The sequence below is a fragment of the Opisthorchis viverrini genome (genome assembly GCF_000715545.1).
Source record: "Opisthorchis viverrini unplaced genomic scaffold opera_v5_450, whole genome shotgun sequence".
Taxonomy (NCBI): domain Eukaryota; kingdom Metazoa; phylum Platyhelminthes; class Trematoda; order Opisthorchiida; family Opisthorchiidae; genus Opisthorchis; species Opisthorchis viverrini.
In genome coordinates, this window is record NW_008752110.1 from 323,662 (window position 1) to 350,673 (window position 27,012).

Below are 27,012 nucleotides of genomic sequence, written 5' to 3' on the forward strand. Positions count from 1 at the left end.
TTCACCCTTCCGCTTGGGGCTCATCAGCTAGGCGCAGTCCCCGAATTTCCGTCAACCTAATGATCTACTTGAACCCAAATTCGACGGTTTTCGAGAAGTACACTCATTTGTAAATCAATTTGGTTTTTTCACGTGAGGCTCAACTGAATCTCTCGTTTATGATATTCTACAACTGAAGGTGCTCACACAGGCCGCCTCATGATTCAGATGGCGAACGTGAGTTGGGAATGATAGTGAATAAACACTGCTCAGTCGATGGCCGTGTGAAGTGGTCGTAACGTAACGTAGCAATTGACATTTGAACTAAGATACAGTATTTGGATATTTATTTGCCGACCTGATTGGAAGGGTCAGAGAATGAAAATCCGAAAGGGGGAACCTGAGGACACAGGTTCTATAGTCCCTCAACCTTTTCGGTTTCTCGGCATAGTTTGACGAAACTCACAGGACAAAAAATTTCGATAGAAAAGCTTCCAGATCTCCTCATACTATCAACATGTTCCACAAAGATGTCTTTGAACCCCTCCCTGGTGCCATACTTTTGGTGATTCACAACATAAGGTGAAACAGATGTGATTTTAAATTTACTTCCACGATGAACTGAAACCGATTTTACCTCTTTCCATTCCACTGCACTTCCTCCCATACAGATATTTTATTCTTTACCAGAATCTGCTTTTCTACTATGATTGCGAACGGGCCGAGAGACCTTCTGGTGTGGCATTTTTGGAAAGTTCTTACTGCGAGCCTATCGTCAACCTGCGAAGCAGTCGAGATGAACGTCTCGGAGGACAACAAGGAGTAAGTTGTGCATCTGGTGTCCAGTTGTTCCCACATCAATGTCTGAAATTCAATAAAGAAGTGATTGGTTGTCAAACCACCAGATTCCGTCAACAAGAGACCATAATAAGTAGTTATCGTTCAGCTGTAACACCTTTCCAGTGCCTAGCTACCATGCCAACCGAAGAAAGCACGAGGGCTGGGATACTGCCAGGTTGCCCGTGCCTAGACAGGAGAACTTGAGACGCAGAGGTCGGGTTCGAACCACGGACCTTCCGGTCAGTAAATTCGCGCTCTAACCACTTGAGCTATCTCGCCAATTAGAGACACCCAATAGACCATAAGACTTTACGAATATTTTTTTCTAGTTAGTACCGATCGTCAGATTAGAAAGCAGCCAGCACGTGGACTAAACCGACTACCCAGAAATCATTAATCTTACTCGGTAAAAGTTAAACATGAAATCTTCTCTTTCGTACATAGAATACCCTATACTGCGACTGGTCATTAAGGGAAGAAAGTTCCCGGAAAGATGTATGTTTCAGAAACAATATCAGCTACCCACAGAGTTTCAGAACGTTGGGACACCAGGTACGATCTTACTGACAACCGTTCCTGAGACAGCCCAGCCATTCAAGATAAGTTCCCCGTTTTTATGCTGTCCACAATAGGTTCTTACTCTTGGTCTCTAGTCTATGGTACCACTACATTACCAACTCACGTGACCAATCGATTGGATCGGTGACAGTGCATAACCTCATCATATACCGGAAGCAATATGGCTCTCACTTCACCTCACCTTTTCAATAACAAGTAGTTCTCTCAAGTTGTCAGCAGTGAGTGGAGATCAGCGAAGGTAAACCCGGTGTGGAAGACGATGAGTTATGTTTGGTTAGATTGTTCAACTACATGTTGTTCTTCTAGAGTCTAAAGTAGAACAAAATTTAGTTCAGAAACTCTCTCACACATACAAACACTTAGGAAACCTTCCTGATTTGGCGCTGTGCTTTTGAAGGAACACAAATAATTTTTAAACAATATTGATCGGGCTAATTCCACAGCAGCCACCACAGATCGATACATCGACTTCTTGGAGGACCGGCAAAATTTTTGAAATGTACCGGGCCCCAGATCCAAGTGTCGTTTTCAAAACAGAACAGAATAATTTATGAATGAGATCGACAGATACTGAAGGGCACTATTTTTAGACTTCGGTTGGGATCCAGCATGTTTCAGGGTTATTTCCCTTTCTTCAGCTGCCTCGTAAGCCCGGTGATCACCAGTTCATTTGACTGCTAGCAGTTGCCGTCTTATGATTTCAAGGTTGAGTTCGTTTGAAGACTTCAGTTCTGAGTTGTCAAGTAAGTAGGTATTTTCGGTGTTCTACTCAGTGTTGCGTCCGTACTTCGTGGCCGTTGGAGAAATCCGTAGCAAGCCATATGCCAGACAGGTTTAAAGTTTTCATGCACCTGTCATTCTGATGCCAACTACTTGTTTAACGTTATCCTGCATATTCAAATGCCACGTCAAGAATCGCCTCTTTTTGGGCTTCCAGCGCGTTGAGTAATAGTCGTCTATAATGTCCATTGCCGAGGTGTTTTCTTAAAGCCTCGTCGTCCCTGATAAGTTCTGATCAATGTGGCTTCAACGAACTCCAAATCCATCTAGTGGCCTCCTTGTCGCTAAGCTGTGGAAAGTCGAGCCGAGTTCAGTTCTGTGACCTGTGTTGGTTAGATATTTAGCGACCGACGCTTTGAACCTGGAATCGATCAGCAATGCGCCTGGGTCAGTTGACATAATATGGAGTTTTGACGCGTGCGCACCTCCTCGCTCGTGTTTCATCTCTCATATCAGTTCCAACGACATACTACTTATCCCTGCAGGTGAACTGATAAATACTAAATGTGTAGACGAAACTGAATTCGACATTTTGATTGAGGACAGTTGTGTGTGCGACATTCGCTATCGCACAAAATTATGCTGCATTGGGGAGAGATGGCTCAAGTGGTTAGAGCGCGAATTTACTGACCGGAAGGTCCGTGGTTTGAACCTGACCTCTGCCCCTCGACTTCCCCTGTCTAGGCTTGGGGTCTAGGCTGGAGGTATCTCATCCCTCGTGTTTCCCTCAGGTGACATGGCAGCTAGACACCGAAAGAGTGTTTTACAGCTGCCACTGTAAGTCCGGTGCAGGGATACGTTTGGTATCCGTCCAGGTAGACTGAAAATATGATCGCCAGCATAATAAATATCAGTGTAAATTTTCCTATTCGGTAATGCAAGTAACACCGTTGGCGTGTCACTCAGACCTAGATGGTTTTCGATGAAACAGTTATTTGACTGAATTGTACCTTTCAGCAATTCAGTTTCTTACACGAGTGTATTTCAGGTACGAGTCGGTATAGCTCTGTGGAATAGAGTTAGTACCAGATCACCATTTTACCGTAACCGACAGAAACCTGTAAAACTTAGATGTCCTCCGGGCTATGTAGGTCTTTGAGAATTGGAACGGGAAGCCTAATGTGACCTAAGTGGGTTTCCAGATAATTGCTCATACTAAGCCACGGTTACAAAAAGAAAGACTTTAGGTAAACGGTGACTGCATACCAAATGAACACGTGATTTTCTGAGAAACATCAATGGGTTTGACGCGAAACCGGCCGTGGACTGTCGAAGAGTTTTCAGCAATCTTGTGAGTAGTTTCTTTTATGAAAATTTACTGCGACATCTCGAATATCGTGCCAACTGAAACATGAGGCAGCCTGTGTGCAGCACATTCAGTTGCAGAATATCATAAACGAGAGATTCAGTTGAGTCACTCGTGAGAACCAAATTGATTTGCACATGAGTGTACTTCTTGAAAACAGTCCAATTTGGGTTCAAGTAGAACATATGGTTAACGGAAACTCGGGGCTACGCCTACCTGATGAGCCCGAAATGGAAGGGTGAAACCGGTCGTGGGGTGTCGAAGAGTTTTCATCAACCTTGTGAGTAGTTTCCTCTATGAAAATTTCATAGGTGCTTTTATAAACCGCTGTTCTGGCGGTTTCAAGAATGTTTACCAGCCATTTGGCGAGTTGACGATAAGGTGGCTCATTCATAGCTGAACGAATGGTTACACTGGGCTTATGAGGCCCAAGAGTCTATAAAGCTGACGTGTATGAATACTGACGGGTTTAAGTGTATTAAACGTAGTCTGATAAGTAAAATCATGTAGTAGAAGAATTTGAAAGTCATGTGTAACTGTTTTCCGGGGCGAGACCATTGGTTGGGGCACGAATTTAGCGATTGGAACGTCCGTGGTTCGAACCCGACCTCTGCCTCTCGACTTCTCCTGTCTAGGCTTGGGCAGTATCCCAGCCCTCGTGTTACAGCTGAACGATTATTTATTTTTATTCCAGTGGTACGCTGTCCGGTTTTCAGGCAGAAATTTTGATTTATCGGCAAAAATTCCGCCTATGTCGACGAGTGATCCACTTTGTTTAGGATGGATGAACAGAAGTCCTCGTTATTTGGGTTCAATTTAGTAATATTCTAGTTTCTCTTTGGCTTCTGTAAAGTTTGTGTTCTTTTGATCGGGCACGTTTCCAAGATATATCCGATGGGAACACAAACGGTTACAGAACTCAATCGGTTTCGCTCTGAACAGGTCTTCATTCTCAGGAGAAGTCAGCCGAAATTCTCTGCAAAAGTGCGGTCAACATTTTTGGATGGGATTTTGAAATTAATTCCTAGTGATACTGCTTCCATTTGTAGCCAACTTGTGCATTATCCCGGGGTCCGACGGAGAGACACTCCTGAGTTTAGCTTTCTCTATGAGTTTCCAAATTTTTTGTACCACTGTGCGTATGTTTTCTGACCTGTAGATAGTCAGTGTTTTTCACGGAGCAGTGGCCTTACCCTTATTCGTCTTGGTAACCACCATACTGTCTACCTGGCATTGGATACTTAAAGTTCTTCGCTCTGCCAAAGCAATATATTTAGCACTTGGTTGCTGGGACTTCAGGACTTTGACCAAATGCATTCGCAGCCTCTTTTGGAGCACGGATTTAATTCTGGGAGTAACTTCTTCCATCTTTATAACACCTTTACTAGCCATGGTTCCCTACTTAACCGTCTACTTGATATATTTGCCACGCTGCAAAATAACGTGCAAAAATAACCAACTCCCACTATTCGCCGATCTTTGCAATGTTATCCTTGGATAGTCTTCTCTCCTGCCACTTTGGTACTGAGTAGCTGGAAACCTAGTGGAGAAAACCTTGCCTGAATATGCACGTTGATGGAAATCAGGTAGTCAAACGCCTTGAATTCTATGTTTGATGAATGGAATGTCGCTGTGAAGACTCTTCAACAGACGGAGGTGATTTGTCCGTTAGCTTAGCAACCTGATATTTAGGAATTATATCGCGCTTTGGGCATCTTTTGTGGAATATGTGATGGTTCCCTTAGTGTGTCTCCAGTCATATGTGGTCATACGAACCGAAAAGAACTTTCAACCGACGTTCAGCGTTATTCGAAACAGATCCTGCCGACTGGTACTCCATATGCATCAAAGCTACCCCACCCGGTAACTTACTCATTTGGAATTTTCTGTGTCGGAATCTGCAATCCATAAATTCGCGGATTATTTAATAGATCCCTCTGAAGCGGTGACTTCTCGATCGGCCTCAAGCTTTAGAATCCACGTGTTATTTGGTGCTACACATCCTATCAATAAAACCAGAGTAGCCTCAAGGTCTCTTTGTGCGCAAAAAAGCCGACTGACTCGATTGATTAATAACCCATCAGGCAACTGTCGCTCTGATTGGCCGGGTCGCGTGAAGGTTTCGAACGATGGTTGGGACTCAAATTTCGTCTTGTCATGATCTATAATGGAAGGTGTGACCTTGGAATCAATTTTCCTCGGGGCAGAGAAGTGAAGAATTCGACTGGACCCGCTTTTCGACTCTGCTGTCATATCCGCTAGTAGTATCACAACTATGGGTGAACGATCAATCCAACTAGCAAAGTTTACACCCTCCCAAACGTATGGATGCTTAGGTTTATGCCAAAGAGGAGAAGTTAGGGTAGTCATTCTTTTCTAAAGGCGTTTTGTTTCTTAAGTTGAGTGCTTTCTTACAAACCCGATAGCTTTTTTCCTTGGATTTTATTGATCACAATGCTCGAGCATTCGAGGTGTCCGGACTGTGAGTACTCTGCTTTCGGTTTGGAGCGGATAAGGGACTCATCCACTTTTCTAAAATTTTAATGTGTTTGATCCAAAGTGGAAGTGAGTGGGTCACACAGATTACCAGATTGCAACCACTTTATCGTATGAACCAACTCAACTTCGTATGAATTAACGACAGAACAAACTGTGAATCGCTTCAAGCCTCCGACAAAGATTTTTGCGTTTGACAGTTGCTGTGATGTCGACCTCTACTCTCTCGACTGGGCAACTTGGCAGCATAATTTCCACTTTATACGCGTTTTTAGGAGTATGAGCAGAGTCGTACTTCAGCGATCATACTTCAGCACAATTAAATTTCAGTGTCCATACGAAAGTGCCAGAGTTAATGACTACTCAGACATACGAGAGTTCGATTTCCATGAAAGATGATGAGATGTAATCTTTCCGGCGTTGCATACAGCCACGAACGCTTTTTTTCTCAATAGATTTTGCACCAGACTGAGTTACTGTTGGAGAGTTTTGTAGGAAAACACCGATGGTAAACGAGGATTCCCCTCGCCCTCGAGAAAACTAAGCTGTTGAATGGAAGGCACAAGCTCCACAGAGTCAAAATTCTAGGCATGATTCTTCTTAGTAAACTATCGACGCGTTTGAAAAAGCCAACAGTTTAATGCTCCTACGGAGTTATCTTCGTCTATTGATCGACAAAGTTCAATTAATTTCAAACAGAACTGACATTTGTTTTATTTTCGACTCTTCATCACGACAAATATGCTATCAGTTTCTCCGAAACGGTAACAATTTACGTGCACAAATCAATTAATTGGTTTATTATTCGCTAATGGATACATCAGTGAGCAATCGTGGGATTCTGTCCATGACCTCATCTCATATTCAACCTCAAAATTTCACCCACAAAGACCACGGTCCCACCAACCACACCCAGGTCTCAAGGTCAACTGGTTAATACGCGATTCTAGTGGTTAAGTTTTGTCAACGACATGCATTCACCAACAGTGTTGTTGCTTTTTCTTTCGCCTTTCGTTACATCGTAGTTTTTAAAGCTTTCCGACCCGAGGAGAAGCTACCGAAACTATATTTTCAGTTGCCATATTGAACTAAAGACCCGTAGACAAGGTCCCACAATCCATAGGCAAATAGAATAAAAGGTGGCGCAGGCTGTCTCTCTCACAGTAAGTAACGCTTGGTCTGTTACATACTGCATTGAGAACTGCTCTTACGTCACATTGCACAACCTGGCACGCCATACTAATCGTCCGAACGAAATCTTAAAAATCTTTGCGTGATGGAGAAATCATTTGGAGACGTTTTCGTTCCCCTCGACCCTGGGTATTGTTCACTGTTGCACTATAGTGGCGCAATCATTTGTTTTTGCTTTTAATGCAAAATGGGGGTGATTACAGCAATAAATGTTCAGCATTTGTATCGCGGCAATGTTTGTTGCTTCGCTGATAATGACTCATACACGCACGTACAAACACGCAGACACACACGCACGCACGCAAGCACGTCCGCATACACGCACGCACACGCACAAACAAACACAATCGTCAAAACACACAACTCTACTCGCTACTCACCACAAACAAACACACACACGCACACGACGCACACACCCGCACTGCGGCACGCACAGCAGATGGATAGACGCATATGCGTACCCAAAAGCACATGCGACACTGTAACCATGTTTTATGAACCCTTAGTGGGAAGGGGAGCAGCTAATGAGGCGTGAAACGGAATGAGCTCTAAGGCGAAAAGATCGCATGGCCGGTTGTTCCAAACTGAAATCCTAAAAGCATCACGGTTAGAAGCATCTCCCAAAAAGGAACAGGGAGGTATTATTTGTTGAACGAACATATTATTTTAGACAAGCGGAGGTGAGATTTCCCTTTGTTTGTTCGGATTAGCAACTGCAGTGAGAAGGATTAACAGATAAGTCCTACAGATAATTTAGAAGCGTCAGAGATGCCTGGGTGTTCAGTCGCTTAGGCATAAGAAAGGGGGATGAATTACCAGCACTTGAAAGATTCTTCGAAGCGCGTGAGTATCCGATGCACTTACTGTTGATGAAGAAACGACTTCAGAGAGTTATTAAGCCAGGTTGATGAGACCGTTTCCACTTAGGATAGGTTGGCTAAAAATAACTGAGTCCCACCTACTTCCAGTTTAAAAATACAGCTAGTTAGGATGTCCAAGACTGACCAAGAATGTGTGGGGCGCTGAAAAATTCCGGGACGGATGTTGGGCTGTTGATATTTTGTTGAAAATACCCATAGCCTTTCAAAAGGATACTCTCCCTCCACCTTCCAATCGATGAGTGAGCACTCTAAGAACATGCTGCTGAGCAGGTGTCTCAAGCTACATGCAGATGGGTTTCAGTTTCCATTGGAATGATCCCAACCTAGATTTATTTGTTTTTACAGGAAGAACTCAGCCGTGTTGAGGAAAGCAATTGATGCGCTGAAGAGCTACAAACAAATTCATTTTTCGACTCAAAAAATCAGTGTGTTTCGTAAGGTAACGTGTCGACTTGTTATTTGCAAGTACAAATACAGTGACCAGGTGGTATCTTACCATTTCCAGTTAACCTTGTATGATGAAAACAGTGACGAACTTTCCTGCCAGTCTCTTAGTCAGAACTAATTTGTCCCCTCTCCTTGGATAAAGCTCTTTGCAGAAAAGACCGAATCCTTCATGAAACTATACTGCGATATCTCGAATATCGTGCCAATTGAAACATGAGGCGGCCTGTGTGCATCACATTCAGTTGCAGAATATCATAAACGAGAGATTCAGTTGAGTCTCTCGTGAAAACCAAACTGGTTTGAAAATGAGTGTACTTCTTGAAAACAGTTCAATTTGGGCTCAAGAAGAACAGAAGGTTAACGGACTCTTGGGGACTCTTGGGGACTGGGCCTACCTGATGAGCCCGAAATGGAAGGGCGAAACCGGTCGTGGGATGTCGAAGAGTTTTCAGCAACCTTGTGAGTAGTTTCCTTCACGAGACCATACTTTGTTCTCTTTCCTTTCTCCACTTCGATTTCTTATCTGGCTACTATCAGTTGAGAAACGGTCACTCGACCTCGTGAATGACTGGCGCTATATCTACTCTCAGTGCGACTTAATCGCGCTGGTGATCAGCCGCTAGTGGCTAAATGGTTAAATGTGTAGCGACTGGCCGGAAAGTCGCGGGCGCGAATCCTTCTGAGTTTTTTTAGATGCACACTATTGAAGACTCTTTGTCAGGGATGAAACAGCGTAGATCGGCTTCACTTGCAAGACTAAACTCCCGGTAAAAGTCCCAAATCTATCAAGAACATCGCCAACACACACAGAACCTGAGCATACTAATTCGCTTAGAAGTAATTTTTAAATCCGTAGCAATGAGCTTCAGGATAACCCTTCAAAAGGAACACACCCTAAAAAACAGTGTATTCTGAACTTCATTTACTCACGTGACGTGAAGTGATTCAAAAAATAAAAACAACAGTTCAGCTTGAAAAATGGACCAAGCTATCGGCGAATGCCATAAATTAGCCAGTATCCGCACACACTCTATAGGAAAGCAGTGCAGTCCACTTACAGCCGTATATATATATATATATATATATATTGGAAAAGTCGGGGAAGCAGCGCTCAAAGCATTACTAGTTTTTTCGATGTAAAGTGCACCTGGAGATTCCGTAGGACTACTTAGTCGTTCTGACGAGATAGTGACACCGCGTGTAACAGATGGAAATGAAATGCTGATCACTTGTTGTACAAATTCTGGGCCTAACATGTATTGACAGTCTGACGGTTTGTCAGCCCAACCCATCGCTACGCACCACTACACTCCGCACTGATGAGGTCACCTCGATTGATGATTAAACGTTTGCAATCAAATTGGCCAGCTCAGCGAACAAACCAACGACCAAGTAACTTTTAAGGATGAGGAAACACCTTTGAGGACCAGACTTTGTCGAACATAGACGACTGGCAGGAATCGCTTCATGAGTGGCTGATTTCAAGAGAAGCTCAGTGTACAGTTATTCTCAAAAGATACCGTCTTATGCTGGATGAATTCGCTATCGAGATTACCGGACTTCGTCATACTGCAGATGAGCAGGCTTCTATTAAACGGAGAGGATCCTCCAGATCAAGCAGGCCTTTCGTTTGAAAAGCCGCCTTTTGGGGATCCAGTCAACAGGTGACCGCGTGATGTGAAGTCCGTAAATGAAGGGTGGGCGATACCATATTCTAAGCGCGGGTTAATTACACTAGTAACCAGCCACTGGTGCCCTGACAGAACTAGTGACCAGAAGCTCGACCGTTCGAATCTCTACGTACACTGATGATTTCAACACAGTTCGACTTCACTTGAGTACTGAACTCTCCTGTATAATGTGATTTTAAGCGTGATTCTCTGTCTCGTCACTAGCATGTGGTGGGAATATTTCGTCTAATTAGTCGTGGTTCCACTGAGATGGGCGGATATTCACCAAAACCTGAGTTTGATATCAGTGTTCAACACTGATGCTTCACTGCCATACAACCATGATTTATTTGAAAGCCCTATTGTGAAGAAAAGAACAGAGATGGACGGGGAATAGACTTAGTGCAAGCTTACTACAATCATTCCGAGGTGAGTACACCTCCATACACCTATTCAGGCAATCTGGATAGAAACCGACAACAAGAACGCCACTGACATCGGTTGGCAGCCATATCTTGTATCGTCCCCAACCAGGCACAGTGAGGACCACGCCACGCGGTCCCTGGAAGGTGAAACACGTTTGCCTTTCTCCCCCATTCTTTTACTGTTCAGAACACGGTTACTTCAAAACATAATTGAGGCGAGAGCAGAACTATCCCCTGAATGATAGAAGGAATCTGACAACCCACGTCCCTTTGTCACCTACACTGTTTCCAGGTACTGATCATGATGGCGCATGAGCCAGTTTACGGTCGGGGGAAGATACAAGGCCTATAACTGTTCTCTAAAGTGTGATGGTTTGCGATCAACAAACGTACTTGTTCTGAGGAAGTGCAGAATTCGGCAGGAGGTCAACATCAAACTAAACTTGTGTCCTGTGTCTAATCATCGAGAAAATCATCAGCAACAGCAGACACAACATCACTGCTGGAGCAGCTGCTTTGCTGTGTATAACCAAAAAGTTTATCTCATTATATCTAATTATATTTATACGTGTTTATATATTTTATATATCCGATTATGTTTAAAGCCTTGGTGTGAAAAGAAGGGGCAAAGAGGGAGCCGAAGGAGGGGTCCCGTCGCTGGCCCATCGCAAGCATTCTGAGTTGTCCATACTTCCAAGCGATCAATAGACAATCTGAAAAGAAACAGACAGTACCACTGACATCAACTGGCTGTCTCTTCCAATGCAATCTCCAGAGGGTCACGGGGATCCTATCGTGGAAGCCGGACCGCATCAACAACACCTAAGATCTTCCCACACTCTTTTACACCATTCTGCCAAATCAGTTCTTGTCCACCTCGTGGTTTTTGGCCATTCTGAAAGAAGCAACGAGAGTGGCTTATCAACAAATACCGAAGCCATTAACACAAACATGTTCAGTTGGGTGATTTATGAGAACGATCCGCCTGATCACATTCTGAGCAGCCAAAATTCCCCTGAGGATGAGAATCACCGGTTCAAAAGTGCCCAGTTCTCTTCAGATTTAACACTACGTTGTACTCAATTAGTTACAATACTCAGGAGTTGCGCCGAGCTTGATACGTTACGCTAAATGACCGAATAGACTGCCTCGACCCAATCAGAATGTTAAAAAAAGGCGATTAAACCGGTCGTGGGTTATCGGAGAGTTTTCAGCAACCTCATGTCTAGTATGCTGGGTTTACGCGATCGGGCCCGATGTCCAGACCAAACTAAATCCAGAAACCTGGCTCATCCGCGCTTGGAAGGCAACCTAAGTGAATTAGTGAGCAAACGATTTACATGCAAGCCGGGTGAATTTTGTTCAAACCATCTTAGAAGAAATTTACTCGATATATTCGCGAAGTGCATTCATTCGCCCACCAATCTGGTGGTCCAAATGAAAACCAGCTGAATCCCTCGTCGCTTGAACAACTGTGCGTGGTAGATTTTTTGCGATTTGCTAACAAGCGGAACACAAGGTTAATGAAAACTCGAAGACTGCTCTTACCTGAGATGCACCAAGAAGGGCGAAGCCGATCGTCGACTGTTGCAGAATTTTCGGCAGCCTTCTGATCGATTTCCGCCAAGATAATTGATATATGTTTTTTAACATTTCATAATACTTGCTCTAATATGGTTGCTAGGGCACATCGGAAAATTTCTAATCCACACCTGTTTAATTAGCCACAGGCTGAGGAAAATTATTGGCAATGCATCTATTTTCCGCTGATATCTGTTGTTACGTTCCCATATGCAGCTAAACTGGTTAGAATGCGAACATTCAAGATCGATTTTGCTTCTGATTTCGTAATGAATCATCAGAATTTGTAAAATAATACGGATTTTCATATTTGGTTTGCAACTGTGTTTGAATTCTCCAGTTATCCGGCGTACGACTACCGAGGTCTATGATTGGTTAACACGCGCTCAACCTCGCGACACGTGACTTGACTGCCTGCGAGTGATTCTGTTTACGCGAACTATTTTGTGATCTGGCTATCGTTTACTTGAACAGCGTTCTTCTCATAAGCGATGAACTGATTGATTGACTCATCTGTAGGGAATTGTTTTCACCTAATGAGGCTTTATTGACGTATTGTGATTGCAACTTCGTTTAGGTGCCTGAAAGCAAGAATACCACAAAGGCTATCATAGTCACGAGGTTCAACTGGAATTTAGCTAAATCACCCAATGGAACCGAATTAGTGAGCAAAAACGTAAGTATTTCTTGTGGAACATTAAGCTTACAAACGTCTGGTAAGTAACTTAGCTCCAATACAAAGATTGACCACTTACTAGCTGCAGATGAATGAGACAGCATTTGCTTGGAAAAATTGTGGAAAACAAATATATCGGTCCTCACCAAACTAAAGAAATTTCAGAAGAGAAACCCTCACAAAGGATCAATTTCTTCTCATTCTCCAGCTCGGAGCGTAGACAATTTTTTCAGTCCGTTTTAGCATTCTATCACTCAAAAGACCAAGGACCACACAGTCCCATTTTTCTGATGTGTAATTGGGCGTTTTACCATTTCCAGTGTTTATTTGAGACCATTATTGGGAAGCGAAATTTAATGGCTATCACTGCCATCAGGTATGCTGGATTCGCCGGTGCGTCCAAACTAATGAAATGTGGACGGGGAGATAGATTGTTCCTGCATATTGTGGATGGATGTTGTGTCTTGTGGCTTCGTGTAGGAATTACGGCTTGGGGCAGGGGACCCTAAGGTCAAGTCTCAAGGCCAGCTGGAACTCAACCAATCAACGGACCGGTTGGCCATCAAGCCAGTAAAAACCACGCACTGCAACTACCAATGATAAGCCACGGGTGACCCTGCTCGCCAATACTTGTGAGTATCTCAGAAACATTTTTACCCACACTGCGACACCAGAAGGAGATGCGAATCTAGATTTCAAGAACTTGACAGATTTTGGGTGGAATCGACGGAAAACTGACGCCTTTGCCCTACCTATCTACTTAGAGTGCAACCCAGAGTCAGAGAGGCCTGAGCGTTCGAACAGCTTTCGCACTGCGAGACGTCGAGCCCCATCCGCATATGACGTAATGATTCCGGAGAGGGCGAGATTTCTCAGTGGTAGAGCGCGAATTTACCGGAAAGTTCGAACCCGACCTCTACCTCTCAAATTCCCCAGTCTAGGCTTGGGCAACCTGGCAGTATCCCAGTCCTCGTATTTCCAAGTAATTAAAGCGTGAGCGTTTACCGGGTACCTTATTTTGCTCAAATTGTGCTTGCAACGCGCCATGGACTTCCAAGCAATCTTTCGTATTACTGATTGGTGCGGATTCTCCAGTCAGATTGAGCCGAAACGTACGTCTTACGTGGTACATGATCAGCTTTTCATCGCTCAGCTGAAACTGGCCGAATTCACTGCAGAGGAACTGACCCAGTCATTATCATGAATCATTCGCGTGAAGGGTGTGCTTTATCAAACTTCATAGATTTTGTTATAATTACTGTTTCTCGTGCATGTGTGACAGAATTTCACAAAATCGGTTTTATGAGAGGGGTGATTTTTTCACCAGTAGTATTTGATCAACGGTTTCCGATGGAGGCCCGTCATTCTCCTAAACGCGATACAGCCAAAACCACCTTTTTGAGCAGTCAGGTCGTTCTCTTTTCTCTGAGATTCAGCTATCTTGCACTCAACGTTGGGGCCACGCTTGCGGGCAGCAAGCTATCCAAAACCGATAGATATACCTAAAAATTTCTTTAGACATAGTCTGAAGAAGATTAAAAAAAAGTAAGCAAACTTCCCAGCACCGAGGGCATAGCTCAACTGGCAGCAAGATTCCTCCTACAACCAGATGGAATCCTAGTGGCACACAGACCAAGTGTAATTTTGAGGGGATTGATTTTCACACCGAAGGATAACCGCGAGCGAAGCAATAAAAGCGCAGTGAATACAGCAGGCGACCCGCTGAACATACCAGATCAACAAGCATGTGGCTACCGTAAAAATGCACGTCCCTCGTTTCCACACGTTTCAACTCTACTATGCAGCAAATGTCACACTGAATGAAACAAAAAAGTACACCTCAAAAGTCCTTTACCCCCCGACCAATCAGAACAGTGGTTGATGACCCAACCAATAGGTTGCCTAATCAAACTATCAGTCAAAATTGAGGGTGAACCTCATCTGAAAAGAAACATATGAACCCACGAACACTGGTCTGTGTTCTGGCAACCTCGGCGAGCTACTCGACCACCGGTGAACCCACGAACACAGACCAGTGCATACTCTCAGACGCACCACTGTGTTCTTCAACACAACAAAGTAATATTGGTATCACCTGCCAAAGGGTTGGCAACCTCGGCGAGCTACTCGACCACCGTGGGCCATTCTTCCGTTAAGTTAGCCTCCTCTCAGCACAAACCAATCATAGGTTGTTTACTGCATGCTATCTCCTGAAAGATAGGTTTCTGGTCGACTAGTCCAGAAAAGACTCTCCAGTAAAGGATGACAAACAGGTATATCCCCTGAAAGGTTAACATTGTGACCAATATGGCTTACAGACAAACGGTATATAACCATTTCCAAAATGTTAATGTTGATATATAGTCAGTGTATTTAAAAGTTTAAGGGATAGATACCGTTTTGAAAATAAATCAGAGTAGTGTACCATTGATTCGTCCATTTTGAGCCTCATTAAAATCCCAAAAATCTCTAAGGTGACTACAAAGAGCAAGGTTTCGGATAAAAGCTCTGATAGAGAGGCGCTTCGTTACGGACAGATCGTTGGCATTCAGACAGACGCCGATTCAAATCACCTAGCATCGGAAATCACTCTCGAACCATTTTATTGGCTACTGAACTATTTCGTGTTAGCCAAGGAAACGTTTGATAGAAAAGTACTCAAAAGTTTGCCAAAAGTCTTCGACAACCCATCTTGAGGCTCTTCTTCACCCTCTGAGTTTCCATCAGTCTTATGTTTCGTAGTTTAAGGGTTTCCAAAATACATTATTTAATCAAGGACCACTTGTCTCTTTTCCGGGGCGCGTTGATTACAGTTTATGACGGACACGTTTGAGCAAATCAACTAACATTTGCGCATTTGACAGTTCCGGTCCATATATGAATTAGCAATCAGTTCCGACCTCGTTTTGCCAGCAAAATTCAGGCTTACGGCCAATTACTGTCGAAACTCTCAGTTTTAGCTTCTGCTAGAGCTGATGAGAGAAACGTAGACATGAGACTTTGGGGATCTTCACCTGCATTCATTCGTCAGTTTACATCGAGATTCGCACTAATCTAAGCAATATTACTTAAAACTCGGACCAGATCGTAATACAGTACTCATAAGGTTGCTGAAAATTCTTCCACACCCCACGACCGGTTTTGCCCTTGTTAAGGCTCACCAGTCAGCTCGATCGTACAGCGTCGCACTCACTCATTCAGTGTTGCAACCTAGACGTTTGATGCTGCTGCGCTTTGGTCTGCGTCATGACTTGAATGGAGGGAGAGGGATGACGCATCGGTGTACATTGTGGACAATATTTGAAGGACCACATCACAATGAGTAGTCTTCGCGCTTGACTAAGGCTGCTCCAGAATGCGTCACTGTATAACCGATAACAAATCCGATCATCTACATTGTGCTTTGTACCTACTTGGCTATTGAACTCACCTTGCTCAAAGTCTGCAATTACATGTCACCGTCACCAAACCCTGATCGAGTAATTCAGGTCAGTGCTTCCGTTAAGGTCAACTAGTAACAACGCTAATTCCAGTCCGGCGATAAAAATGACGATCAGACAAAAATGTGATCCAGAGGTTTCTTGACAGCGGCGGAAAAACGAAACGAAAAACGAAATAGGTGCTACTGAAAGGACGGTCTGCTTCGATTGAATGGGGCCAGTTCCTCAGCAGTGAATTCGGGGAGTTTCAGTTGAGTGACGAAAAGCTGCACACTTCTACTAAGACAACTCAGGCCTTTGTGTGATCAGCAGGCCAGGACTTGGAAAACAGTTTCATTTTTTCATTATACACAAATGATTTCGTGGCTGGAATTTGTAGCGTACCTATTCCAAACCAGATGGATTTAAACGTCTCATTTTTCTCGTTTCTGACATACATAAATCAATCCTAGCTGATGTTTTTACACTTAAATCATGGGTTTGCTTTAAAGGGTAATGAGATCAAAAATTCAAGAAAAAGTTGAATAAAAAACCTCCAAATGGGTTATGGGTCAACACCAAGATTGAAGTAACTAGCTCTTTTGAAGCGAATCGGGCAGAGTATCAAAGTGTTCCGCATTTCTTCAAAAGCGAAACTCTAAGGTTGTTCGGGAGTCGAAATCCTCGCAGAATGTGGCCCCGTTTGAACTAGACAAGCACATCCTTCTAGTCGTCCATGCTCCTTAACTGGGACACGTTTGTAAGGATTTACGCGATAAAGTTTTAGTCACATTATTACTCGTACTCTGACCAGCGCAGCCTTTCGTTCATGGGTTTAGGCCAACCATTTTGATAGACGCATCTATTCTTCCACCGATCCAAGCTTAGCTACTCCTGTAGTATCCTGGCTACAAAATTTCCTCAGAACAATCTCAGCTACCATTTTGTTCTGTAAATGAAGCGAATCGAGTGTAAAAATCAGAAAATCACTGTAGAGCTGTTTTATCCTCGTTTGAAATCATCAGCGGAGCGAAACTTACAAAATTATAGACAATTTCTAACCCTCCACACTTAACCATTCGGCCGCGAGCAGCCTATCAGTAGTGTGAGTAGCTTTCACTCAGGAAGCTTACAATGCCTTTCATCCCTCAACCACGAAATTCACATCACGCGTTACGTATTGACTGGCTTCTCGAGTGATGACTCCTCAGTTGGATGTTCCACTCAGTTTGTGAAGCTATTCTTCCTCTGATGCACTTATGGGCTGAAGATAGCGGGAGGAGATCTGATCTTCATTCGAGTTTTCTCCCCGTAAATAGAACCAGTCTATGTTGAAAGGCTGAAAGGCATTGAACAGCCACTTCATTCTTCTTTGGGAATCAATAGAACTAGGCATCTCACGAAACAATCTCATGTCAACCATGCCTACTGAGGTTTCAATCGCTATTTCGACCGTATGCTCACAAATATATTCGCTGCAAGTACAATATTCATGAGGTTTCTTCATCCGTGTGCGATTTGTCGAATTTCTATCCCAACCTTCACCCCCCCTGATTTTCGGTCAAGCCTCTCATTCATTCAAATGGGCTCTGCAGTGTCGCTCGGTTTTATCTATCCTGATGACTTCCGAAACAGGTTGAAAACCGCGGGATTCCATGAACAACCTCAATCGTCCACGGACTTTTGCAATGCACTTTTAGTGTGTTTCTTTTTTGAATTGCTCGTGAATTCGTGGGAATCTTGCTGTCTGAAGCTCTGGTTCAATTTCAGTCAACTTTTGTTGCCCCCTCCAAAAAAAAGGTTTCTAACTTTTGTGCAGACAAATAACACGACAAGCGGCCGTTTATTTGGGCAAAATACCTTGGAGAACAAAGTACAAAGTATGACTTGCTTTGCTGATGTCCTCCCCAGAATACAATGTGGATTAGCAACCGTTTGTTTGTGTCACTTTTGACTGAACACTAGAACGCATGGCAAAATGCTTGTTTTCAAAATTCGCTACTGAGTGTGAACCCACAAGTAATATTCAGTTAGCAGCACACCAGTTGAATGTCGTGTTGAGGATAGCACCAATTTGACTACTTAGATATACTACTTGAGACAATGGCATGGCAAATGATTGTTGTCAAAATTCGCTACTGAGTGTGAACCCACAAGTAGTATTCAGTTAGCAGCACACCAGTTGAATGTCGTGTTGAGGATAGCACCAATTTGACTACTTAGATATACTACTTGAGACAATGATGAACACAAAACACTAATCATTTCGTTCCGTATGGAACTACTCAGTTCTGAAGACCAAACTGAACCAAAATGAGTAGTCAACACGTGACCACGTGATGCGAATTCCAGGGCGATTGGCGCCATACGTCGTCTAATTGTGATTTATTCATGCTGCTGATAAGCCGTTTGTGGTTCACCGTTCAACTTCTAGCCGGTGTTCGCGGGTTTGCAACTTCCACAAGTTTAGTGATATGCATACTGCACCCCAACAAGGATGCTTTTCGGTGCGAATCAACTTCACTTTCATAAGACACTCTGAGCTAAGCGCAATAAGTGATGCTAAACACTTCCTTAAGCAAGCTCAATCTTTTTTTGGTGCTAATCGGTTTACGATGAGTCTTCTTTCCCATATGGGAAAAATACAGCTAGTGTTTCACTTACAGTTGATCGAAAGTTACCAGGATGCTAGGAAGCGGAAACTACGGGGACCACTATTCTCGTTTCCTGTGTCGTTGGCAGTTTCGTCCGAGTGTAAAGTGGTATAGTGATGATGTGGGAAGATATGGTATAGTAAAGATGTATGTGTGTTCCTAAAAGTCCAGCTACACACCATGTCCTTTTACCATATTTGGTCGGATAGGGGACCTGGGGTACGTGATTCTCTGTCCAAATAAAGTCTACCTCGTATTATATTGTGTTTTTCAAATCCAGGTAATGTCCCAACTCAACGGTAATCGCCAGTGTCTGCTCGAAGGCCGACTGCCACTGTCCGATGATCCAAAATGATTTACTGATACAGTTGGACAAATAGTGTAGTAATACAGCAGGGCAGAACAAAATAGTCTGTCGTGTTTTTACAACTGTCTGCCACTGATATGGTTCTCCTAGGGCAAATCACTTACCTCAATAATGTATTCTTACACCTGCTCGAGGTGTTTGGTGAACGGATCCACACCAATATAAAAAACGCTTGGGTTGCTCTTCTACCGTCTTCACGAACACTTTTCAAGTGTCCGCAGTCGTTTTAGACGCCCTTACTTTTAAGACTCTCAGAAAACAGGGGGCACATGATCTTTCGTAGTTCCAGAATCATCCGAGATCAACACCATCCGACGACATCAGTACGCGTGAACTGTGGTTAGGATGAAGGAGAGCACAGATTTCCTGAATTTCTAGGTTTGATCACCTTGTTTGAACAACAAGGTTTTACTGACTTTTGATGTTTCAGACAAAAATACTTCAATACATTCTGAGGTAAATGTGGACCTGTTTTTAAAACAAAAAGAAGTCCTGAGCCTGTGCCGTGGTGAGATCTTTTTATGACCACGCTTCAACGTGATCGACTGAATGAAGCGATTGGGCACACAAATTTTATCGGGTAATACGATGATGACATTTTTATGTCCGAAACACTCCCTTCACTAATTGCTATCCTTGTAAATAAAACTGACCAAATCGTTCCCCTGACATTTAGTACATTTCTGAAAGTAAAGCAGGCAAGCTTTGATGGAAACCCTGCAACCACGCTCATCGGATACACCCCAGGGAGGGGTAAACCTGTTTTTGGCTATGGAAGAGAATCCAGCAACCTAGTGAGTAGTGTTTTCTGCAATAAAACAGAGAGTTATCAAGAAATACACTCATTTGAAAATGAATTTGGTTTTCACGAGAGATTCAACTGAATCTCTTGTTTACGATATTCTACAACTGAATGTGTTGCACACAGGCCGCTTCATGTTTCAGTTGGCACGATATTCGAGATATCGTAGTATATTTTCATAAAGGAAGCTACTCACAAGGTTGCTGCAAGCTCTTCGACAGTCCACGACCGGTTTCGCCCTTCCGCTTGGGGCTCATCAGGTAGGCGCAGTCCCAGAGTTTCCTTCAATTTTGTGTTCTACTTGAACCCAAATTGGACTGTTTTCGAGAAATACAATTATTTGCAAATCAATTTGGTTTTCACGAGAGACTCAACTGAATCTCTCGTTTATGATATTTCACAGCAGCCTTGTGAATTGTTTCCTTTATGAAGAGAGTCATCACTTCTTGTGGGTTAGTCTAGTCAGGTTACAAAGTGGTGCATTACGGATAGTTGTATACAGCACTCAAACGTAGATAAGGTGACCCACGAACTCCAATAAATTTGTTCAACGGAGAGACTAACAAAAGTATTGTTGGACGCACCGATCATGGCTTAACACAAAAACTTCTGCATGTCCCCCGGAGAAACCGGTCCACACACAAATTATGACTGCATAATTTTGCTTTCTAAAGATAAACATAATTGTGTAGGACTCAGCAATTTGACGAGGGAATCTGTGAGTACCAATTCTTCTAGAATCACACTGAACCAATTAGAGGAATCGCGTTGCACATCGGTCACGGTGATATCATGATCAATACGAGTGAATCATCTCAAATCATTTGGAGGACACCGCGTGGACTGCATCCGTCTGTGTAAGGTCGCGTGATTTGACACTAAGTCAGCGTCGGTCACGTGACGCACTACTGGACCGCACCACGCATCCAATAGACTTTTTTTACCATTCTCTCTTCGATTAAGCTAGACCATTTATCCACCAACTGGACGTCTCTGCTGCCCGTTGGTTTTACTCACCTACCCGGTGTTAACTGTTTTTTATTAAAAGCTCACGCATCAACGAGATCCCGAAAACCTGCTTGTTCCAACTTTTGTTCTATGGAGTTATCATCTAAAACCTTAGCAGTAAAAAGCAACAGACCAACCTGACCAGCAGCCAGGTTCCTTTTGTTATGGAAACCTGAGTTCGTTTGGGTCATCACTCCTTGCAAAAGGTCGAATATACGAGCAAATAACAGTTTTTCAGTGTGGGGTGATGGTGACTCACTGAGGGTCACGGAAACCACATTTTTTCCAGAGAATTCGAACTGAATCTTGTAGATGTTATCATTAAAGTGGAATCATTTTGTATATTCTTCATTCTGGAGTCCATATTTCCGAAAAACCATGCGTTAATGCAATCTGGATGAAAGCGAGTAACCAGTGTGAGAGTGTATGCGTGTGGAAGTTGAACGAATTTTTAACTCATGGCCTCATCCATTTGGTAATCAGGGCCGATGATGAACAGGTAGACGAACAATGCGAATGGAAAATTTGCTGTTCAGAAAATTCAAATTAGATCGAGTTTCAAGCGTGGAATTACTCTACTGAATCTTGTGCTCCAGTTGTATTTAGTGTGCACGTAAGCATGAAGCGCACTCGAATGAATACGTTACCCAGGCGGCGAACAAGAACGTTGACAACAACCGTCGATTTTACACGTCACGAATATCCACGCACAATTCAGCATTACGTCAGTCAAATAGAAAAAAACCAATTAGGAGAGTCGGACAATTAATTGCGTCTGTTAAAATGTTTTTGGTACCAGGTGACGCAATATTTCACACGAAATAGTTTTTGTTCCCATGGTGACGCGTGTATCATCTCTTGTGTGGCTAGACTGGAAGACCGTAGAGGTTTACCAGTGAGCTCACGGAGAACGCACAAGGTGCTATCCAATGTTTCACAATCGCTTTTGTTGTTGCTTTTTCCCCGTTAGCACTGCTTCGCAATTTACTACAGCAAAGAAGGTGTTCGACAATACGACCTGAGAGCCGACACGGAAGAAGAGTGCCGGCTGTGGGTCGATGCAATCAACAACGCTAGGTTAGTTTTTTCTGCTCTTCGGTCCTGTTATTTCAGCTCGGTAACTGATGTTTTTTGAAGACTAATCAATTTAAATTGAACTAAAGCTGTTGAAGATTTGCTACCTAACAGCCATAATTCAGACGGAGCCATGTGAAAGTTTGAAAGATGATGGCTCAGAGTACCTGGGGAGTTTATCTGGGGAGCTCTTGGCTCAGAATTCAAGACCCAGTTTTGCAGTACTTTTTTCCAACACCATATGCACTAGTTAACAGTCAAATCCAAGAATGCAGATGGTCTGTTGTACGCTAATTTTGAAGAGTTTCCCATCAGTAAATGACCTCATCAGCAAATGACCTTCCCATCAGTAAAATGACCTTTTCAAGGCCATTGTTTCAACTTGAATGACGACTTTTCTATCGTGCACCGCGGGTTGTGGATACTCACAGCCTTTCGCACTCAAACTTATGTGTCAACATACGGTTTGCCGACTTTCTATAGAGGAAAATGTTGGTAGCTCAGGTTTGCCGGCTTTTTGAGCAACGATCACGTGTCCACTCGTCATCGAACGATGGATCGATATTTAGGACAGGGTCGATAAATTGGTAATATTGTTAAATCCGGTGGAATTTTGAGGGCGAAGACCGATCACACTTTGTGTCATCAAAACAGCAGTTATTGACATGACGTGTGTTATTGGGAACTCGTCAACAGTATTGTTTTTTGGGTTTGTGTCTCGCGCAAACCTGTTATTATGCTTCTGACTTAGAAGCGAAGGTGTTTTATTAGCAGTTAACATGTTCCAAAAGGAAATTTCATCTTTATTGGGACTCAGGACTTTAGCACGTAGGGGTCAGTCTGGTAACCTATGGCCAAGGATGCTTCCCTAAGTAATTCCAGATCGTGAGGCCAGTGAATTCGATCTTAGGTGTAGTTCTTGTTTTTGTGTAACTTATATATGAAGTCAACTGGTCATCACTGAATAGTTAAATGTTTGAGCTTCCCGGGGTTTCACTATCTGTTGATTAATAACACTCCGTCACCTGACAGTAATCCCCGTTCTTCCGCAATGCCCATTGACCTCTTTGATAACTCCATTCCCAAGCTTCAGTCCAAAGCTGTCTTATTGTTTCGCACCAAACAGTTTTGGCAAAATGCTCGAGCAGAAACAAGAAGCCGAGCAGAAACAACTCCATCTGCTGCAGATTTTGGAGACGGAACGTCGGGCGAAGTGGCACTACGTGAAACAGATAGAGGACCTTACCGCTGAGGTGAAGAAACTCAAATCAGAGGTGAGTTCAGGTTTGCCCCAATGGCTTGTGTATGACAGTTTTGCGGACAACATGACCACATGTCATGGTGAGCTTGAAATGACTCAGCTGTTAACGCGCATATCCATCGATCAAAAGGTCATAGTTTTAACCTAACTCTGGTCTTTCGACTCCACCTTTCTATACTTGCACAACCCTAGCTCAACCCTCGTGCTTCCTACGTGCTAAATGAGGGTAGATCATTTAACAAGTGGAATTTCAAGTCTGTGATTCTCAATGGCTGACAGTATTTCATCTGAATAGAATGACCTTAAGATCCTAAATTTGCTTTGCTGATCGTTAATCACGTTTTTGAAGGTAGACGTATGGCCAAGACATGCCTCTTGGCATTACAAGACATAATCGGATCGGTGATTTTCCGCGTAGCGAAGCGACCAGTATTTTACAAAAGCAAATTTCCGCAATCTGAGCGCGTGTCTTCCGTCTCAGGATTGTCCGACCTACGTGGGATTGGGTTACTTGCCTTTGTCAATTGGTTGAAACTCCACAAATAACCGTGACAATACCCTGCCCATCGTGGATTCTCCCCTTCATACAACATCATTCGATGGTTCGGTCAGGACCAAATGACCAGTGAGAGACCTGGCGAAGAAGGATCGGTATGGTTTACAGTATGTCAAGTGTTCGGATCTGATATGGAATAAAGCATGGCCACTTGTGGCGCCGACACCTTGCTTGTTCGACTTTTTTGTTGCTACATTCCGTCAGTCTGTTTATCAGACAGTGGCTCGTACCTCGGGTCTCTGGTTCACCAGCTGGGTTACGCTGATGCGGCACTCATCCGACGAGTACTGTATATCAGGTTTGAGTACCACAATCAGTGTTTTCATACTCGAGTGAAATTCTTCTCCAGGTGCGTTTTCACTACGTTTCCGACCAGCAACACTAGTAGCAGAGTTTCCCCTGTTTCACAATACTGACAAAAACTCAGCTGGATTGGTTCGTTTTGACTGACTAAATTAGTTTGGCCAACCTCGTGACACGTTTCGATTCATATCGAGTTCAAATGGAAACAAGCGCGCCACTCTAAGGCATTCGAGCGAATCACCAGAATCAGATCGAACGACATGTGGTTTCTGACGATGCGTCCAAAACGAGAAGGTCATCACTGAATAGTTAAATGTTTGAGCTTCCCGGGGTTTCACTATCTGTTGATTAATAACACTCCGTCACCTGACAGTAATCCCCGTTCTTCCGCAATGCCCATTGACCTCTTTGATAACTCCATTCCCAAGCTTCAGTCCAAAGCTGTCTTATTGTTTCGCACCAAACAGTTTTGGCAAAATGCTCGAGCAGAAACAAGAAGCCGAGCAGAAACAACTCCATCTGCTGCAGATTTTGGAGACGGAACGTCGGGCGAAGTGGCACTACGTGAAACAGATAGAGGACCTTACCGCTGAGGTGAAGAAACTCAAATCAGAGGTGAGTTCAGGTTTGCCCCAATGGCTTGTGTATGACAGTTTTGCGGACAACATGACCACATGTCATGGTGAGCTTGAAATGACTCAGCTGTTAACGCGCATATCCATCGATCAAAAGGTCATAGTTTTAACCTAACTCTGGTCTTTCGACTCCACCTTTCTATACTTGCACAACCCTAGCTCAACCCTCGTGCTTCCTACGTGCTAAATGAGGGTAGATCATTTAACAAGTGGAATTTCAAGTCTGTGATTCTCAATGGCTGACAGTATTTCATCTGAATAGAATGACCTTAAGATCCTAAATTTGCTTTGCTGATCGTTAATCACGTTTTTGAAGGTAGACGTATGGCCAAGACATGCCTCTTGGCATTACAAGACATAATCGGATCGGTGATTTTCCGCGTAGCGAAGCGACCAGTATTTTACAAAAGCAAATTTCCGCAATCTGAGCGCGTGTCTTCCGTCTCAGGATTGTCCGACCTACGTGGGATTGGGTTACTTGCCTTTGTCAATTGGTTGAAACTCCACAAATAACCGTGACAATACCCTGCCCATCGTGGATTCTCCCCTTCATACAACATCATTCGATGGTTCGGTCAGGACCAAATGACCAGTGAGAGACCTGGCGAAGAAGGATCGGTATGGTTTACAGTATGTCAAGTGTTCGGATCTGATATGGAATAAAGCATGGCCACTTGTGGCGCCGACACCTTGCTTGTTCGACTTTTTTGTTGCTACATTCCGTCAGTCTGTTTATCAGACAGTGGCTCGTACCTCGGGTCTCTGGTTCACCAGCTGGGTTACGCTGATGCGGCACTCATCCGACGAGTACTGTATATCAGGTTTGAGTACCACAATCAGTGTTTTCATACTCGAGTGAAATTCTTCTCCAGGTGCGTTTTCACTACGTTTCCGACCAGTAACACTAGTAGGGAGTTTCCCCTGTTTCACAATACTGACAAAAACTCAGCTGGATTGGTTCGTTTTGACTGACTAAATTAGTTTGGCCAACCTCGTGACACGTTTCGATTCATATCGAGTTCAAATGGAAACAAGCGCGCCACTCTAAGGCATTCGAGCGAATCACCAGAATCAAATCGAACGACATGTGGTTTCTGACGATGCGTCCAAAACGAGAACACAGATATCCTCATCGGAAAGTAGGAAGTTTATACTTACCAGAAAGTGGGGGGTGTAATAGCTCCGACGAAACACCCCACGCAACAGGTTCTCGAGAGGATCTCGTAAATCGAATCTGTGGACGAAAAAGAGTATTAATGGAAATTTCCCAAGGGAGAAGAGATTAATGGAGCATGACCAAAGCAAAGCGCGTTTCCTGTGCTGCACATGGTAAATGGGGTGAACTAAAAGTATCTGGTGGAAACGTTTGCTGTAACGTGTCAAATGGGGAAGTTTGTAATGTAAAACGGACTGAAGACTGAAATTAGCACACCCTTATCGCTGCAGCAGCCTCGAATGACGGATTCAGTTGAAATTCTGACAAGTACATAGGTAATCATTTTTTGGTTTGACATACGAGTAATTTTGTATCAAAATTAACTCGAAAGCTTGGATTTAAAATTCGAACGCAACTTTTTGTCAGAGTTGCTGCGATGAGAACGTGCATCTCACTAGCTGGCTAAGGATGAGCACATAGGCTTGCTTGCACGTTCATGCTCGTGATCGTTAACCCGGATGAGGTAGGGAGCAAATTGCGCACGAGCTAATCGAGTGCGCAATGTCACAGTGGTGGCTGAAAGGGATGACACTCGGTATTCGAGTTCTCTTTGATGGTTTAGTGGCATCAAAAATGGCGTACGCACACACAGTGTACTCCAACTTGGTGGATCCACTGAATACGGGGCCATGAAGTGATAAAAACGAATAAATTAGCAGGCGGTATTTGGCATCTTACGTACCATGCAACTAACGAACAATGTTTATGATTGACTGAGAACATTCCATCATCGACAAATGATGAACGCGAAGCCAATCTATCGCGAAAAGCCCTGAAACACCGTAAAGCTGTTCAATATTTAGTGAGACTCACCATCAATGCGCGATCCGCGAAACTCCCATAGGAGGGATCAGTCGAGCTGACAC

General features: G+C 43.6%; 3 protein-coding genes across 3 annotated transcripts in view; 2 read left to right on the forward strand and 1 right to left on the reverse strand.

The window, feature by feature from the left end:
• Positions 1–2,875, forward strand: part of T265_11141 (hypothetical protein) — a gene marked incomplete at both ends in the record, with an annotated part of 4,212 nt that extends 1,337 nt beyond the window's left edge. Inside the window, 3 exons of the mRNA XM_009177720.1 lie at positions 651–910; positions 943–1,062; positions 2,664–2,875. Coding sequence (XP_009175984.1) covers positions 651–910; positions 943–1,062; positions 2,664–2,875 — 592 coding nt within the window. The remainder of the gene's footprint in view (positions 1–650; positions 911–942; positions 1,063–2,663) is intronic.
• The window catches only part of T265_15359 (hypothetical protein), a gene marked incomplete at both ends in the record, with an annotated part of 27,535 nt that extends 1,372 nt beyond the window's left edge, over positions 1–26,163 (reverse strand). Inside the window, 3 exons of the mRNA XM_009177719.1 lie at positions 742–843; positions 14,584–14,667; positions 26,089–26,163. Coding sequence (XP_009175983.1) covers positions 742–843; positions 14,584–14,667; positions 26,089–26,163 — 261 coding nt within the window. The remainder of the gene's footprint in view (positions 1–741; positions 844–14,583; positions 14,668–26,088) is intronic.
• On the forward strand, positions 22,072–25,045 carry T265_15358 (hypothetical protein; the record flags this gene model as incomplete). Its single annotated transcript, XM_009177721.1, has 3 exons — positions 22,072–22,178; positions 23,269–23,449; positions 24,824–25,045. Coding segments are annotated over 3 exons (510 nt in total), but the record flags the coding sequence as incomplete, so codon positions are not given.
• Positions 26,164–27,012: the final 849 nt, after the last annotated feature.